Here is an 18,374-nt window from a genome sequence, read left to right as displayed (position 1 = left end):
TATTATTGTTTTTTGTCCACACCTCTACGTAGTCTGGGTCTTGTCTGAGCAGCGTTATGGCTGTTATGTTTGGTCCAGGGGTGCTGTTTCATCTCAGCCCTGAACACTCGATTTAGGATGTGCATTTCTTCAGCCAACTGACAACACTGCCTGTAGCTCAATAGCCAGAGACTTTTATATGTTAACCTAAGAGAGGCATTTAACCTGTCTTTCCTATTTTCTGTTTCACTTTTCAGGATGCATCCATAGCACATCGCTTCCACTTGATGAGGGAGAAACATCCAGAGAAGTTTAACAGCAGGTAAGAGAACATGCATTCATGAATGAGCATATGGAGAGAAGACAAATGAAAAAAAAAAAAAAAAAATGGTGCATGTGAATGATGACAGTGAGAAGAAAAGACGTTACAATGTAACATCTGAGAAGGCACTAAAACCTATGGTTCTGTTTAAACCAGTCATGGTCAATTATGAGCAAACTACATTGGTTTCTGTTTCTGAGTCATGCTCCATGGCCCTGCCCACACTGAATACTCACTGAACCAAAATTTTGGTCTTTTCAAGTTTACTGTATCGGAAGCAGCCACTCTTTTCATATTTTAACATCTTTGACTTTATTGGTCTAAACATACATTTACACTTGGCATGAATATGAACACAACACTTTTCTTTATCGATTTTTGTGTCCAGAGATCAAAATAACTTCAAATGGAAGTTTTATAATTTGACCTTCGCCAAAAAAATAAATCCTGCTGAATCACCGCTCTGTCTATGTCAGGTCTATCAAAATGGCGAGTGACTGACTGTTTCAATTACTTTGCTAGCTCGAGTAGAGTCAGTTTGCATGGAGTTTTTTTTAATGAAATGTTATGCAATGCATCCCTGCCTCAGCGGTGGAAAGTAAACCAGTCATGTATCCTTTAGAGAAGGCCATTCAGAGTGGTAAAGTAGAAATTATATAGTCTAATTTGGACCCTCTGCTATTATCTCCACTCAGTTGGATCATTTGAAGTAAGGAGGAGTGTTGAGCAGGTAGAGTGGATCAGGGTGACGTTAGCGAGGCAATTCAGCATGAGAAAGGATAGCAATGAAATCATCATTGCAATTTGTAGCTCACAATAAGCCTTCATCAGTAAAAGGGTAACTGCTGAAACTGACCCTAGAACAGCACTTTGGGTCGGCTCTAACGGCTCCATAAAACATGATGTTTTATCTTAAGGAACAGTCCCTCAGAGCCTCTGGTGCACTTTACAGTAGCCGTTCTTCAGCTCCCTTTGATGTGGCTCTCTTTCAAGTCTGCTCTACTGTTCTCTATTCTCTTGGTTGATGCCTCTATTGAGAAATGCTGTGAAAAGCCTGTGTAGCCTTTGGCCGCAAAGCACTCTGAAAGAATGGGGCTTTTTGTTAAGCGTCATTGGTCCTGCTTGGTAAGACTCCAGGCATTTTAGGTTGCCATTCATTCCCAGCCATTCAACTCAATAAGGCAGCAGAAATATTGAGATTTAGTTATTGGTTGCATAATCTGATGTTGATTGGACAAGCAGTCTTCCACTCATTATTTAATATATCATTGAAAACATATTTATATTTGAAAACATATTTAAATAGAAAAAAATATATATATTTTTTTAAATCACACTGTATTTTTCAGACTGTACATATTACAATTTCATAAAGTGTAATCATTCTGTTAGTGTATTTTTGCTTCAAGTATGTATGTTGGTACCTTTTTTAAGTTCTCCATATACATCAATATTGAATTTTATTGTTCGTCATGTTTTGGTTATCAGCCATAACATGAAAATATTATTATAAATATCAGCTAGAACTTTTGAAATGAGTGTATCCCTTCTGTTGTAGCAGAGCACCTGTCTGTGGTCATGCCTTTACAGGCAAGCTTTCAGTCAATACAAACAGTGAAGATTCCCTGTGCTCACTCTTGGAGCACCGATCAGATTAAAGGACCAGAACTGCTGAATTAATGCAGTTAGTATAATGCATAAAATTATACTATTAATTTTACATTAACATAATCTGTAAAACTGTTCCACAAGAAGTGTTTGAGTGGCAGTGACATGTACCGAGGCCATATTTATGATGTCCTGTATAAAGAGCTCTGCTGTAAAATGCTGGATGCTGGGATTATATAAAGATGGATGACAACCACCGTCACGGTTTTACATGTTAGAGTGAGAACCTGTCACGGCAGCACAGCTTTTTTAATAACTTTTAAAAATAAGTCCCTAATGACTCATACACGATCTGAATTATGGAACCTGCCTGGCTGAATTAACTAGTTAATGTTTCAGTCGTTCATTATTCATGCACCTAGATTTCCACAGAGCATTAAAAGCGTTACAGTGCGATGCCAAATATCCTGTGGTTTCTCCACAATGCAGGGTGTGCAGTTGCAAGTTTCAGTCAAATGTGGTTAATTTGCAATTTATCTTTAAATGACTGATGGACGGAGAGTCCAAAATAAGAATAAATGGAATTATGTCCTCAGCGCATTTAAATCATTCAGTGTTTAATCCCTGAGTGAGTCACCCAGAAACACAATATAAAACACTGCCAAACCAAATGCTTTATCTGCTTTGCTTTGTTCTGCAGATTTAGAATAGCCAGCCAGTACATCTGCCAATCTATGGCTTTCTAATGAGGGCTGCGCTCAGTGTTTTTAGGATTTGAGAATGCACTCTCGGAGGCAGCGTGCCACCAGATGGTAGATAAATGATGGTTGCCATGGAGTTGCACGATTTATTCTCATCGAACCTGTTTATGGGACATGTTTCAGTCCACCTCTTATACTTCACTCCTATGAAAACAGTGCTTTTAGTTTTAACTGGAACTCCGAATAATGATGCAAAATCCACATTAAAATCGAATGTGAATTCCATTCAGGTGTGTTTATATGTGCATGCATGTGTTAACATCCACACGCATTCCCACAGTGACGTGCGATAAACGTGTGGCACTCAGTGATCTGCATCAGGGAACCCACAGCCCAGGTGCTAATGACCACGAATGCACAATGGACCCGAGCCTCTGTGTCCACTCCTCCCAACGGGGGAGCCAGAGGAAGTTTTGGATTAAGAGGTGTCAAATTGCCACATAGAAAAGAAAAAAAGCCCTCTAAGATGCTTTTGTCTTTTCGATTAAAATAACAATGACTGCTCTGTGGACAGTTAGTTTCTCAAGCAAACAATGGCAAGAAGATGAGAGGCAGGGCCGAACGCAGTGTGTTCAGGGGGGTCTCGTTTCCCCTAATATCACGGTGGATTACATTCCCACACTTTATTCCTTTGCTTTCACAATGTTTTCTGCTTAAGACTAATTTCAAAGTAGTTTATTGGCTTAACTGTATGAAATATAGTAAAAAAGCTACAGAAAAAGTAAGATTCCTGTAATGTCCTGACTTGTCATCTCTTTATTTAGTATTGGCACCCACCATAAAATCTCTACTGTAGTTATCATGTAAAAATTTGTGAAACACCTGAGCTGAATTATTCATCTTGATAAAGATTTGAACTTGACTGAATGAATGCTTCACAACTACAGTATGATAACGCTTTGTATGCAGCAGTCAGTGATGGGTGGGGGGTGCATTAAAATGCATTTACTTCTGCCTCAAAAAGCCATTGATTGGTCATCAGCATGCAGCTCAGCATGCAGTTAGACTACTGTATTTTCACATTGATCTGTGAAAAGCATTGGGCTTTTTTTGAGGTCAGGTAGACGTCCCTTTTTTTTTCTTTGCAGCATGTCATTTGCGCCATAAAAATGAAACATGGTATTAAATATGCCATTAATGGCTGCGCTCTGAAAGACATTTGTCTGCTATGGCTGTTCATTTGTTCTGCGTTAAAACGTTTTTATCTTTCTTTTTTTATCTTTTTTATCTTTTACACTGGTGTTCTTTGCAGACCCTTTACAAATATTATGAAAGACAGTAATATTTAAATTTTTGGGTGAACTACTTCTGTAAGAATTACTCTGTCAGTTTTCAAATATATTGGGTCTTTATAACAGAGATTTTGATTGTTTAATGTCATTGGTTTTAAGTTGGGCATAAATCCTCCAGTATGTTATACTTGATAGAAATGAAGATATTATTGAATGAATTGAAAGAAGACCTCTTTCTTGAATTTATCCCCATCAGCCTCCAATCAACTTTTTCTTCCCGGGATAAATTAGTTGATTAACGTAATACATGTCATGAGATGAGACTGTACTGTTGCGACACCTCCGATCACGTGACCGACAGAGGAAAAGGCCAAATATGGTCCTGACCCAAGCTGCCGTCTGTCTGCTCAGCATGTGAGCATGTGTTTCATAACCCCCTAAGAAGGTGTCTAGGTTATGTCTATGTGAGTAAGGATGTTTGTGTATGTGTGCGTGCGCACGTTGGCCAATTCATTGTGTATTTTAGTGCAAGGACCGTATGCGTGCGTGGGTGTGCGTGTGCGCAAATCCCTCCGCGTGCACATATGTGTGTGTGCCGGGACTCAGCAGAAACCCAGCGTGGCTATGTTCTGGAACCTGTTGTTCCCTGCTGCTCCATGCCCATGGTGGGGAGGAATAAATATATGCTTTCCTTCCTCACTGTCTTTGGCTGCTGCCAATAGAGCAGCCCGACAGAACGTACACACACACACACACACACACACCCTTGCTGTGGTGCAGGTCACAGGCAGACTGCTACCTGGAATCAGACCACAGAGTCATAGAGTTAGCTGAAGATTAACGGCTTTAAAAAATTATCATTTGACACCATCTCTTATTATTATGTTGTCAAAATGAATATATGTTGATGTTGTCAAATTAATACAATAATAACATTATTAATAATAATAATAATTTGACAACATCCACAAATTCAAAGTTGAAAAAGTTCAAATAAAATGGATAATTAATTAAAAATTGACCACGAATATGGCAGCAATTCAATAATTTATATTTTATTATTATTATTATTTGTAATGATGATAATTAGTATTACTATCAGTTTTATTTCATAAGACGTTATCAATAATAATGCAGTAATAAAAAAGAACATGCCTGGAAAAATAAATGCACTGTAACACCTTTATTGGATGGTGTAAAATTAATATAATAATAATAATAATTATTATTATTATTATTATCATTATTATATTAACTTTACATTACAATAATAATGATAAGAATAAATCATATTAATAATAAAAAAATTTACAACATTGCCTACAAAGTGCTTTTCAGATATGAATAGTTAGGTCAAGAAATATCAGAATCAGAATCAGAAAGAGCTTTATTGCCAAGTTTGTTTGCACACACAAGGAATTTGTCTTGGTGTTATGAGCTTCCAGTACAGAAAGTACAAACATAGTGCAGACAACATATAATTAAGGTGATAAAGAACACTAATGAAGAGAATATACAATAATTAAGAATAACAATAGTAATAAAAAAAATAAAAATATACAGAAAAGAGACATGACCATAGACAGAACTGTGAATGTGCATGTGTCCTATGTACAGATGAAGGTTTGATGAGTTATTTACAGATGTACAGTACCGGGGTGTGTTATGTGTTGTTCAGGTGGGATACGGCCTGGGGGAAAAAACTGTTCTTGTGTCTGGCTGTTCTGGTGCTCAGTGATCTGTAGCGCCGGCCAGATGGCAACAGTACAAAGAGCGAGTGAGCTGGGTGTGAGGGGTCCAGAGTGACTTTCTTAGCCCTTTTCCTCACTCTGGAGGTGTAAAGTTCTTGGAGGCTGGGCAGAGGGGCACCGATGATTCTCTCAGCAGTCCTAACTGTCCGTTGTAGTCTTCTGATGTCTGTTTTGGTAGCTGAACCAAACCAAACAGTTATAGAAGAACATAGGACAGACTCGATGATTGCAGAGTAGAACTGTTTCAGCAGCTCCTGAGGCAGGTTGAACTTCCTTAGCTGGCGGAGGAAATACAGCCTCTGCTGGGCCTTTTTCGCAATAGAGTCAATGTGATTGTCCCACTTCAGGGCCTGGGAGATGGTGGTTCCCAGGAATCTGAATGACTCTACTGAAGTCACAGTGCTGTTCATGATGGTGAGTGGGGGGAGAGCAGGGGGGTTTCTCCTGAAGTCCACTATCATCTCCACAGTTTTGAGCGTGTTCAGCTCCAGGTTGTTAAGACTGCACCAGACAGCCAGCTGCTCAACTTCCTGTCTGTAAGCAGACTCGTCACCGTCCTTGATGAGGCCTATGACTGTAGTGTCGTCCGCAAACTTCAGGAGCTTGACAGAGGGGTCCTTTGATGTGCAGTCATTCGTGTAGCGGGAGAAGAGCAGTGGGGAGAGAACGCAACCCTGAGGGGCGCCAGTGCTGATGGTGAGAGTCCTGGATGTGAGTTTGCCCAGCCTCACTAGCTGCTGTCTGTCTGTCAGGAAGCTGGTGATCCACTGACAGATGGAGGAGGGCACAGAGAGCTGTCTCAGTTTGTCTGAGAGAAATATAATAAGAGATTTAAAGTGCCCCTATTATGCCACTTCCAATATTGCCTTTCATGCAGTGTGTAATTTAGCTGTATGTGAATGTAAACGATCTGCAAAGTTGTAAATCTGAAAGTGCAAGATAAATAGTTTTTTTTTTTTTTTTTTTTTCTCCCAAAAATAAAGAATCGACTCTATACAGCCTAAACGAGTCGTTAGTAATTTGAATCCCACTTCCGTGACGGATAACACATTTGCATAATTCCTGCCTATGTTCTATGTTGGCCGACTGCGAACAATTTGACGCCACCCGGAAACACGTAATTTTACTGATGACTGCTTTTCTAATCTCGGGTAGTTCAGCGTGGGAAACACAAAACGCTTGCTCTTGAAAGATGATTCAGTACCCAGTTTATTTGGACCAGCGGCTCCACTGAATCACAACCTGTAAGTATGATAAATAATAGATGCTTATTTCCATTGAGCATTCAAAATACAGAACTATGGCAATGGGCCTATTGTTTCCAATGTGCTGTATGCATTAAACCAATCACAACCGACTGGGCCACCTGACCAATCAGCGCAGAGTAGGCTCACGAAAAGGAGGGGTTTAGAGAGAATAAATCTTAGAACTGCTTCGAACGAATTGCTTGAGAATCGCTGGAAAATGAGGTGAAAACAAAAGTATTTTTTCACCTTGCATGCAAGTCTTAAAAATGGCATAATAGGGGCACTTTAAAAAATACTATTTAAATAATAAAATAATTTAAATGTTATGTTGTTATTGTAATAGTTAGTATAATATAATATTATTAACAGTCTGTTATTGAATTATTAAATGATTACATTATAAATTATTATTATATGAATCATACCATTAATATTAATTTAGTTGTTGTTGCAAGTGTTTGCAAAGTGCTTTCCAGAGACAACAAAGAAAGATTGAAAGATGCAACTGCAAAAGTCTCGGTTCAGAATGTTCTGATGGAAAGGAGTGAGATTGATCTGTCTGACATGATCCTCAGCCTTGCCAGATTACACTGGGGATATTCACACGGCAGGCTTTCTTCTCTTGTTCCCATCACAAGAGGTTCATCACATCTTATCTTTAACCCCCAAATGCCCTCCTCTCTCTACAGCACCCCCGTCTTTAAACTCACTCCCATTTGAGCTGTCAGTCAGAAGCTGTATCCGAGTCCCGATCAGCAGATAAGGACTGAGCTGATTGGCGCAGTGATACAGGGGCAGAGAGCTCGCAGGTCAAAAAGTCATCAGTCTCTGAAGGGATTATGGGAGATGGTTATCTGGGCCGATGACCAGCAGGGTGTGTTTGTGTGATTGTGTTTGAGGAATGTGTTGGTTGAATTTAAAGGTTCGCTGACCCTTAACACCTACATTTTTATGTGCTGATCCAGATTTCGAGCACAACTCTAGTCAAGAGGATTTTAGCATGACATTTTAAAACTATTCGACCTCTTAATGCAGTTTGATTGCTGCACTTTTGTTGGATGGCCAGAGATGCAAGCTTTTAGTTTTTGCAGCTTCCTCCAAAGCCCAGAAGACCGCTTTCTAGCAGGCTGCTAACAGACCTTTATTTTTCTCTGAATCAAACTGGGGGTGGAATGGATGGAGAAACCCGTGGCTAATTGTTTTTTCCAGAGCTCCTCAGATGGAAGTTAGCTAATGAGGTTAGGCAGCTTGACCCTGTTGAGATCGCAATGTGGGTCTAATTGTGATCTCAAATCTGCTTATAATCTCTTAATATGACAGAATGAAGGTAGCAAGTTGCTGGAGTATAAACTGAGGGAGAGGACAACAGAATAAAGTTTTAAAGAAACAGTAGCAATGCTATTGACTTGTGACAGTGGTTCATCTGTTTTCAAAATAGAGCCACTTTTCAAGTAACAAGTGCAGTTTTCAAGCGAGTTGTGGTGTATCACAACTATATATATATTCTTTATAAATAATATTTAGTTTTAGTTGTTGTGACTGAAAGAGGAAAATCAACATTGCTTCCCCAAGGGGATTACTCTTTATTCCAGGATTCATAGATTGCATCATAATTTGACTTTAAAAATGAAGTGTCAAAGCACACTCAGAAATAGCTAGTAAATTTCACAAACAATTACAATGAAACTGCAAGTAACACATTGATTTAAACATTACATTTTGAAGTAGAAAAACTGAAATGTATCTTCTTGTAAAATGTACTCCCAAATCTCCAAATAAATTTTTGTTTACAGTGTATTTAACTCTAATTTAATTTATAAAATATATAAAAAATCTAGAATTTTATAGATCCATAAGCATGTTGCCATCAATAATTTATGCCAGCCTTCTTTTATACTTGTGGCTCTTGTATCCAGTAGCTCAGCAGATTACATGCTTTATATAGTTGAAACTGATGTTTGCTCTGTGTCCATCCCTTGTGGCTCTGGAGAAGCCCCCATTGCTTGCTGTCTGTTATGCAAACAATAGTGTTGTCAGTATCAGCAGAACACCCCTTTGCAGGGCCTTGTCACTGGTTGTCACCATCTGATGAGTGTAAATTGCCCTGTTTCGTAACCAAAGTGAAAATGCAACACATTTACAGTTGAGAGAGAATTGATTGGGTCCTGGTGTTATAAAGTCATTTGTTTTGTTTTTTTTAGCTCTTATATGCACTGAGCTAAAGCAGAAGGTCTTCATTATCGATAAGTCCTACCCTTGTGTGAGAGATTGGCAGCATCCGTTGTCCTCAGCTGGCTCCTCTGTGTTAATGTCAGATTGCACTTGTGTTGCCGATGGTGGCTCTGGTTTCTCCATGGAAGCCGAGGCCAAGTTCACTGTCACTCATGTCCTCTCACACCTGTCTGCCTCGGCTTTCCTTGTAGCATATCAATATTTCAGAAGGGCAGAGGGTGACAAAATGAACTGGCCCAATGGCTTCCTGGCCAAAACAGCCATGTCTTCAAGAATAAGCAAAGATTGTAATGGGTAAGATGAGACGGAAAGAGCCATGTTAAAGCACACCTCATACCATTTTGTTTAATTCAAATTTATGTGACAGTGTTAGACCTGTTTAAGTAACAAATGCACTATAATATTTAAAAGTTTGGGGTTGGAAATATTTTGTAATCCTTTTGAAAGAAGTATTTTATGCTACAATAATTTGATTGAAAAATACAATAAAAGCAGTAATATTGTGATATACTTTTACAATTTAAAATACATTTTCTATTTGAATATATTTAAAAATTTAATTTATTCCTGAAATGCAAAGCTGTATTTTCAGCGTCATTACTCCAGTCTTCAGTGTCACACAATCCTTTAGAAATCATTCTAATATGCTGATTTGGTGCTCTAGAAACATCTCATCACATTTGAAAACGTTTTTAAAAAAAATTACAAAAAAAAACATTATCACAGTTGTCAAAGCTTAAAAGAACAGCATTTTATTAAAAAAAAATTAAACATTCTAAATATTTTAATGTAACTTTTGATCAATTTAATGCGTCCTAACTGAATAATTTTTAATTTCTTAAAACAAATTTAGTTTAAATCTTACTGACCCAAAACTTTTGAATGGTATAGTGACTTAATTGTAGATTTACCGTCTGTATGAAATGAAGTGAAGTGACATTCAGCCAAGTATGGTGACCCATACTCGGAATTCATGCTCTGCATTTAACCCATCCAACGTGCACACACACAGCAGTGAACACACACACCCGGAGCAGTGGGCAGCCATTTATGCTGCGGCGCCCGGGGAGCAGTTGGGGGTTCGGTGCCTTGCTCAAGGGCACCTCAGTCGTGGTATTGAGGGTGGAGAGAGCGCTGGACATTCACTCCCCCCACCTACAATTCCTGCCGGCCCGAGACTCGAACCCGCAACCTTTGGATTACGAGTCCAACTCTCTAACCATTAGGCCACGACTTCCCATGCTTTCCTTGGCTAATTAAATTGTAAATTTGATGACGTAAATCATGATTCCGCTACTAAACTAAACAAAAACACAATTTTTGTAAATCCATGTTATGTATTGTTGCAAATGAGGTACTTTTGAAAGTTTTTTGTTTAAAGTTAGATCTGAGAGCAGTTGTCTGTTTAATCCGTTGACAGCCCAAGGCTCTGTTCATCCCATAATATTTATTTTCACGCCAGCATTAGCATTGGGGTGTGTAAACGCAAACTTGTTTGTTGTTCCAATGATAGAGCAGCTGCACACTGAGTCATCGTTTTTTTTCTTATTATGACTGAGCTTGAGATGTTGCATTTTAAATCCTGTTGAACATTAGTTTGTATTTGTCAGTTACTCCTTTGAGTTCATCTTAAAACATTTAGACTTCTAGGTGTCATTTACGACAGGATCCTCACTACTGTTTTTTTGCCATTTTACCGTTTCAGGTTTATAATAAGTAAATGCATTACAGCTGTTTCTTTACATTACTGATTGATCAGAACCACAAAAGATGAAATATTTATGCATAACCTAGTTGTTTTTCATGAGCTTTCTTCATAACATTACAACCAAAAATGTATTGTTGAACTGAAATCTTAAATAAATGTATTAGTTTAACTTCTAATTATTTTTGTTCTCTCTCCTCAGGATGAAAAACAAGTTGTGGTACTTTGAATTTGGCACCACAGAGACCATCTCAGCCACTTGTAAAAAGCTGAACGAATCCATTGAGGTGGAGGTGAGTTCAGGACATTTATCCTCAACAGTGCCCTGTTTTACTTGACAGCAAATGTTGTAATTATATACAGCCACATTCACAGTCTTTTAACTGTGTATATGGTCAGTATGTCCACTGAATACTTCCTTCAACAAACTGTGATTCATTAATGCAGCTGGCTACAGTATCTACAGTAAACCTCAGGCTGCTCTTACACAGTCAGCGTTGAGGGAACATGTCAGAACGTCTATCTGAAAGCAAACAGTTGCAGACGACCTCTGTTGACAGCATTCCCAGCATGTGAAAGTTTCACTCTGGCCAGTTTGTACCTGTGGTTTGACGTACATCAGGAGTGGTTCTAGTCCCTATTTAGGTGGGCTTCAGCCCCCCTATTTGTCGTCTCAGCCTGTCTAAAACTATAATCAGCTATCTGAACGATCAGGCCAGCGCTGCTTCCTCAAGAAAGTTTATCAATCTCAATGTGGTACTCACGCGCTGTGATAGATCGTTACTGTACACACACACACATTTGAATGAAGCGCGCACACACTGAGAGGTACTGCACGGACAGCACGTCAGTATCAAATCGCAGCCTGGTCTCATGATAGTGCGTTTCAGTGGCATGATTTTCTGTTTCTATTTGGTTTGCTTATGATACGCACCTTCCCCACACCCCTAAACTTAACCATTGCATATCATATGCACGCCAATGACAGTTTTTGCATATAAATAGCACACCAGAAAGAAACAGAAGTTTTGTAGCCCATTCCAGCATTGTGTAGGTCTACAATCTTGTCCCTGACATCCTTGGACAGCTCTTTGTCTTGGCCACGGTGGAGAGTTTGGAATCTGATTGATTGATTGCTTCTGTGGACAGATGTCTTTTATACAGGTAACAAACTGAGATTAGGAGTACTCACTTTAAGAGAGTGCTCCTAATCTCAGCTCCTTACCTGTATAAAAGACACCTGGGAGCCAGAAATCTTGCTGATTGATAGGGATCAAATACTTATTTGACTCATTAAAATGCAAATCAATTTATAACTTTTTTGAAGTGCATTTTTCTGGATTTTCTTTTTCTTTTTTTGTTATTCTTTCTCACTGTTAAAATAAATCTACCATTTAAAATTATAGACTGATCATTTCTTTGTCAGTGGACAAACGTACAAAATCAGCAGGGGATCAAAAGAAAATTTCCCTCACTGTAACTTCTATATCTTGAATAGGTAATTGTCAATTTACTTCATACAGTAGGCTATACAGTTTTGATAATTACAGTAAAATACTTTTTATTTAGGTAATTTGTATCATTGTATCTAATGGACTCTCTGAGGGCACAGCCCCGCTGAGGATGAAATCCTAGAACCGCCCCTGATATACATAATGAATGCAATGAGTCTCAATGACAGTGAAGAGTATTTAACTCATATTCTTTACTGAAGTGCTTAATATTTAATCTAGACCGAGACATTATAGGTAGCAAAGACAAACCACTTGTGAAAAATGATTCATTTAAATAGTAAAACGCCTTTCAGAAAAGAAGCAATCAACTTTTTCAAAGAATTTTAGCTTGATTTGAGCCTAAATGTATGAGTGTTTCTTTTTATTAGTACTGACTTTATAGTTATTATTAAAGCATAAACGTGATTTTATTTTTATGCATTCAGGTACAAAAAAGCTGTACTTGAATGCCTATTACTTGCACAAAAAAGTACAAAAAAAATTACAATTGGCCGCATTACCAACATGGCTGCTTAGTAAACTAACTTTGATCCAGACCGAAGAGGGTTATGTTTCACAACGGTTATGAAATTAGAAGAGCTATGAAAACATCAGCAGCTGAGGAATTTGCTTTAGGAAAAAGAGTTTCTTTCTCCCACTCTTGTGTGGGATCTCACACGGATCAAGGCATCTCATTATGTCGTAAACATGTCAGCATTTGTCTTTTGAAGTTTTTGTACTTTTCCACTGTATTGACGCCCTTGGTTTGATTCAGGGTGGTCTGTGACATCATACAATACTGTACAGCATGTCTATTTTTGGATCGCCCGCTGGCATTTTTAGACTAGTTTCACATCTCTCGTGTCTGGAATGCGATCGCTATTGATGCGCCACTCCTAATAGTTAAGTACATGAATGCAGTTTATAATGCTTTGTCACTCTTTTTTATACAGTATACAATATTTTGCATTATTTTGAGGTCATTTACATTTTTGTAAAGATATTAATACTTTTATTCTGCAAGGATGCATTAAATTGATCAAAAGTGACAGGAGAGGCATTTATAATGTTAGAATTAAATGAAATATGGTGAACATAAAAGGCTCTTTTCCAAAAAAAAAAAAAATGGTATAGTGTGGTATAGTAATGGTATATTTTTTTTTTGGTTTTCTCTATCTGTCCCAGTGTGATGGCATAATTTTGGATCTAAGCAGCACGTCTCTGGAGGGTATCGCTGTGCTCAATATTCCCAGCATGCACGGGGGCTCCAACCTGTGGGGCGAGACCAAGAAAAGACGGAATTACAATCGCATGAGTAAGAAAGTGCCAGAGAGAATGACTGGCAGCACTGTCACCGATGCCAAGGAGCTCAAGTTTTGTGTGCCAGGTGAGTCAGACTCTTGGACATAAACGACTGAATTAGATCTGGGTTGCTCCTGAAATGTTCTTACAACCTACAAGTTTCTAAATATAGCAGAGACGAAACCAAAGCACGCACATCGACGGCAAAAAAAAGCAGAGGAATTATCCTTTTGCATTCGGTTGTTGCTTCTGGCTGTTTCATTGTAGTACATTTAAGTGCTGATGACGAAATTGACTAAAACCTCTGATTTCCTGACACTTCTGATAAATTTCACATTACTGGGCATCTTCAGTAGATCAGCCGTTTCATATGCAGCTTTGACTCACAGCTGCTGAGGAGGATCCGAAAGCTTTTAACCATCGCTAATGAGCAGGAGTCTCTCCGGCTGCTCGTTACACTGATGTTCAGTCTCACTGTGTTTTGGGACTTCCTGCGTTTGTTTCCCAGCGTGTGAAGCACTATTAGCAGTGCTAATCGTCATTTAGGGATAGCGCTATCTGTGTCAGCGCCTCACTGAGAGTAGAGTACCAGTTTTTCCAGATCCCACACTAGAGGTTGGTGTCACCATCCTACTAAATGTCCTTCAGGGAGGGTAAGTCAGCACAAACGCCCTTGTGACGCCAGCCACCGGGGTCCGGCGTCATCATCAGCTGTCTCAGTTAGTGATCAGAGCTCGGATGTGACTGTCCCTCCCAAGGTCAGAGCAACAGCAGCTGTTTCAGGTGGCAGTGAATCAGCCTCCAGCTCCAGGCCTGTGTTTTGTCCAAAGGAAATGAAAATTCTGTCATTTTCTCATTATATATAATCATATATATGTAAAACTCCAGTCATAAGGGTCAATTTTGAATAAATAAGCTTTGCATTGATATATGGTTTGTTAGGATAGGACAATATTTGGCTGAGATACAACTATTTGAAAATCTGGAATCTGAGGATGCAAAAAATAAAAAATCTAAATATTGAGAAAATCGCCTTTAAAGTTGTCCAAATGAAGTTCTTAGCAATGCATATTACTGACCAAAAGTTTTGATATACTTACAGAAGGACATTTTAAATCTTTACTTAATATTCTAATGATTTGTGGCATAAAAAATTGATAATTTTGACCCATACAATGTATTGTTAGCTATTGCTACAAATATACCCCTTCGACTTACGACTGGTTTTGTGGTCCAGGGTCACATATTTCTTAAACATCTGGTTATATACAAGACTGGCTGTATGTCTCTGGCTCTAAACTGCACTCCAGTTTTTATTTAGCATGCAAACAAGTTTTTTTTTTTATTAAAATGTTTTACTAAGAAAATCTTCCCTTTTTTTATATTGTATGTCCTTGAATTGAGCTGAGGACACTGGTTTTTAAAGGCTAAAATCCTCTTAGCTAAAATGTAGTGTCATGGTGTAGTAAGATTTAAAAAATGAAAAATATACACTACCATTTAAAAATATATATATATATTTTTATTTTTTAAAGAAGTCTTATGCTCACCAAGACTCGCTAAGACCAAGCATTTATTTGATTAAAAATAAAGTAAAAACAGTAATATTGTGAAATATTATTACAATTTAAAAACTTTTTTTCTTTTTATATATATATATATATATATATGTATGTATATGTATATGTATGTAATTTATTGCTGTGATGGTAAAGCTGAATTTTCAGCATCATTACTCTAGTCTTCAGCGTCGCATGATCCTTTTGGTGCTCAAGAAACATTTCTTCTTATTATCAATGTTGAAAACAGTTGCATTCCCTAATATTTTTGTGGATGCATTTTTCACAAAATTCAGCATTTGTTTAAAATAGAAATCTTTTGTAATATTTTAAATGTCTTTACTGTAATTTTTATCAAGGTTTACTTGATGAGTAAAAGTAATTATTTTGAAAATTATAATACTGACAAAATTATCTTTATTTTTTGCAATGGTGACTTTATATCTTGTGTATTTTGTGTATAACAATGTGTCTTTATTCCTGATAATTGCAACCTTACAATTCCTCTTAGTTCTCATTGTGACTTATCTCCCAATTGTGACTTTATATCTCAAAGTGTGACATCTTTTCTTAAACTTTTAAAAAATTATCACAATTGCCTTTTCATTTATACTATGAGGCAGAAACCTTCTTATGTAGGTGAAAACAGTGCTTTTGACATTATTTGCAGTAGTTCTTCTCTGCCTCATAAAATATATGATATACATACTTTGATCAGCTTCATTAAGTGTGACTGAAGTGTGTGTGCAAAAGTATGCATGCTTAGAAAAACTGCTATTTTCTAAATGGGGCCTCGCATTGCTTTCATAAATGGCCTCTTCTTTTAAGTCAACGTGACCATTGTGTGAGCAGCAAGACCCTTGAGATGTTTTTGTTTTGTTTTGTTTTAGCTGACGTCAGTAAATGACAGCTGTGACCTACGAGAGCAGCGTCTTGAATTTGAAATGCCTCTGATGTATGTAGGCACCTCTTGTCTTTTTTGACGACCTGTGTGTTCATCACCTGTTCCTACTCTCTCTCGCTTTGATCCGTTTCAGTTCTCTTCACATTTACAACTCTCCCGTCCCTCTCTCTGTGCTCTTCTGTACTCCACTGACTGAACTCACATGAATCCTGTTACCATGGAGACCCCCAGGCCCTCCTGAACTGAGGAACAGCGTAGAGATGGAAAGAGAATGAGCGTTTTGGGAGGGAGGGAGAGAGAGTGGGCTGCTGTGAGCAGTGTGACTCATATCAGTAATCTTTAACTGGCCTTCAGGCACAAATACTCAACCAGCACTGCATACAGTAGAGGTCTGTAGCCACATCCCATCTAAAGTAACTGTTATAATTCTCTTAGTTAGTTTTCAGCCATTTTTTTTTTTTGAGTGCTACAGGGTTTCTGAAAGCTCACCGGTGATGTAGGTGATGCCAACTCACTCTGCGTGTTTAGATAGCACAGGTTCCACTCTGTGAAAATGGCTTGCTGTTTACAGCTGTAAGAGCATGACCTCATTTCCACCTCTCTATGGAGTGTATTTTGAGGTTTATATGAATAGAGAATTCCTCTCACTCACTCCACGCAACAATTTCCACATGACTCAGGTCCTAATGGATGTCTGCATGTGACTGTTGCATTAGCGGGGGGGTGTTAGACTTCTAGTGCAGAATCTTTTCTGGATAGTCCTGAAGCTTGTAGAGGTTTATTTTTGGCCATAATAAACGAGCATTTCACAAATTTGGGTGGATAGTAATAGTAGGTAATAGATAGTAATAGTAGGTAATGGCTATAAAGCTGTTTGTTTTAGTTTTTCCCTTGATCTGGTGTTTAATAGTTATTTTTCTAGATTTTTTCTCACTGTGTTTAGCAGATTTAACAGTTAAAACAGTTAAAAAAATGTATTAATCAATTGCTTTTTTTTTCAAATATTTTCTCACTGTTCACATCAGAATATTTACTAATAAGAATAAAAAAAAAATCATGCTATAGCTAAAATAAAAATGTAGACTTTTATAATACTAGTGTTGACTTTACAAGGGACGGATAAAATATAAGAGGAGAGTTTTTGCTCAACGAGGATGCATTTATTTAATTAAAATACAATAAAAATTGTGAAATGGTATTACATTTTAAAACGACTGCCATGGCAAAGCTAAATTTTCAGCAGTCATTACTTCAGTCTTGACACAGTGTTGCATAATATGCTGATTTGATGGTGAAGAAACATTGCATATGTTGAAAACAGTTGTGCTGCTTAATATTTCTTTGGAAATCTGTTTTTTTTTTTAGGATTCAGGCTGAATAGAAAGTTTAAAAGAACAGCATTTATGTGAAATGGAAATCTTTTCTAACAATGTAAATTTCTTAACTGTCATTGGAATTTAATGCATCCATGCTGAATAAATGTATATCAAAATCTTACTGAACCCAGTCTTTCGAATGATAGTGTATTTTGTAGTCGTTACAAAGTACTCCTCAGTGAAGATTTGTAGTTTTAACATTCTGTGTGTGACGAGATTCATATGATGATAATGAGTTAAATATAACTTGAAATGATTATGTGAAAATATGCAAAAGCTGTCTAATCACAATGCATGGCCATTTTGGCAGAAATAAATGTGTCATGGATGGAATGTTCAGGATTTTTTTGCTTTCTTTCCATGTTTGTGTATTTCAGGAATAAGCCGTGTTCGTGTGGTAGACAGCATCTCCACATCTCTTATCTCAAATTGGCTGTTCCCTTTTCCTCCCTTTATTTCAGGGTCACAGAGGGACATTTTGTCCTTTAACCTGCTTCCCCACACCCTTGAACTCTCCTTTCTTTCTCGTTATGGCTCGTACACAAGTCGCTCCACCCTTCCCACAGCGATCTTGCCACACACTGCCTCATGCTGATGGCTATTTCAGGGCACTGGGGCCCACAAACAACACATGCACACACATGCACGAAAAAACACACTCGGATCCTCGTAAACACAGAGCGAATGATTTGTGTTGTATTTCCTCACTCCCGTCGCACACGACAGGAATAGAAGTGAAACTGTCCACCCAAAGAGCATTGTGGGAACACGGTGACTCAGTGAACGAAAGGGACTCTTTCCACTGTGGCTCGATCGGTGGCCAAAAAAGCCAATCGACAGCTTTACTCTTGCTTTAGCAAGAGTGATGGACATTTGAAGAGTGGCTCTCACCCATCAGGGGTT

The 18,374-nt window shown here is 38.0% G+C and overlaps 1 protein-coding gene across 1 annotated transcript in view; it reads left to right on the top strand.

Annotated features, from left to right (window-relative positions):
• The window catches only part of LOC306876133 (diacylglycerol kinase beta-like), a 106,556-nt gene that overhangs the window by 70,662 nt on the left and 17,520 nt on the right, over positions 1-18,374 (top strand). Inside the window, exons 20-22 of the mRNA XM_079427088.1 lie at positions 237-301; positions 11,040-11,130; positions 13,516-13,717. Coding sequence (XP_079283214.1) covers positions 237-301; positions 11,040-11,130; positions 13,516-13,717 — 358 coding nt within the window. The remainder of the gene's footprint in view (positions 1-236; positions 302-11,039; positions 11,131-13,515; positions 13,718-18,374) is intronic.

This window comes from Barbus barbus, assembly GCF_936440315.1.
Source record: "Barbus barbus genome assembly, chromosome: 10".
Lineage (NCBI taxonomy): Eukaryota > Metazoa > Chordata > Actinopteri > Cypriniformes > Cyprinidae > Barbus > Barbus barbus.
The sequence above is the reverse complement of the archived record's forward strand: the minus strand, read 5'-3'. Positions and strand labels throughout refer to the sequence as shown.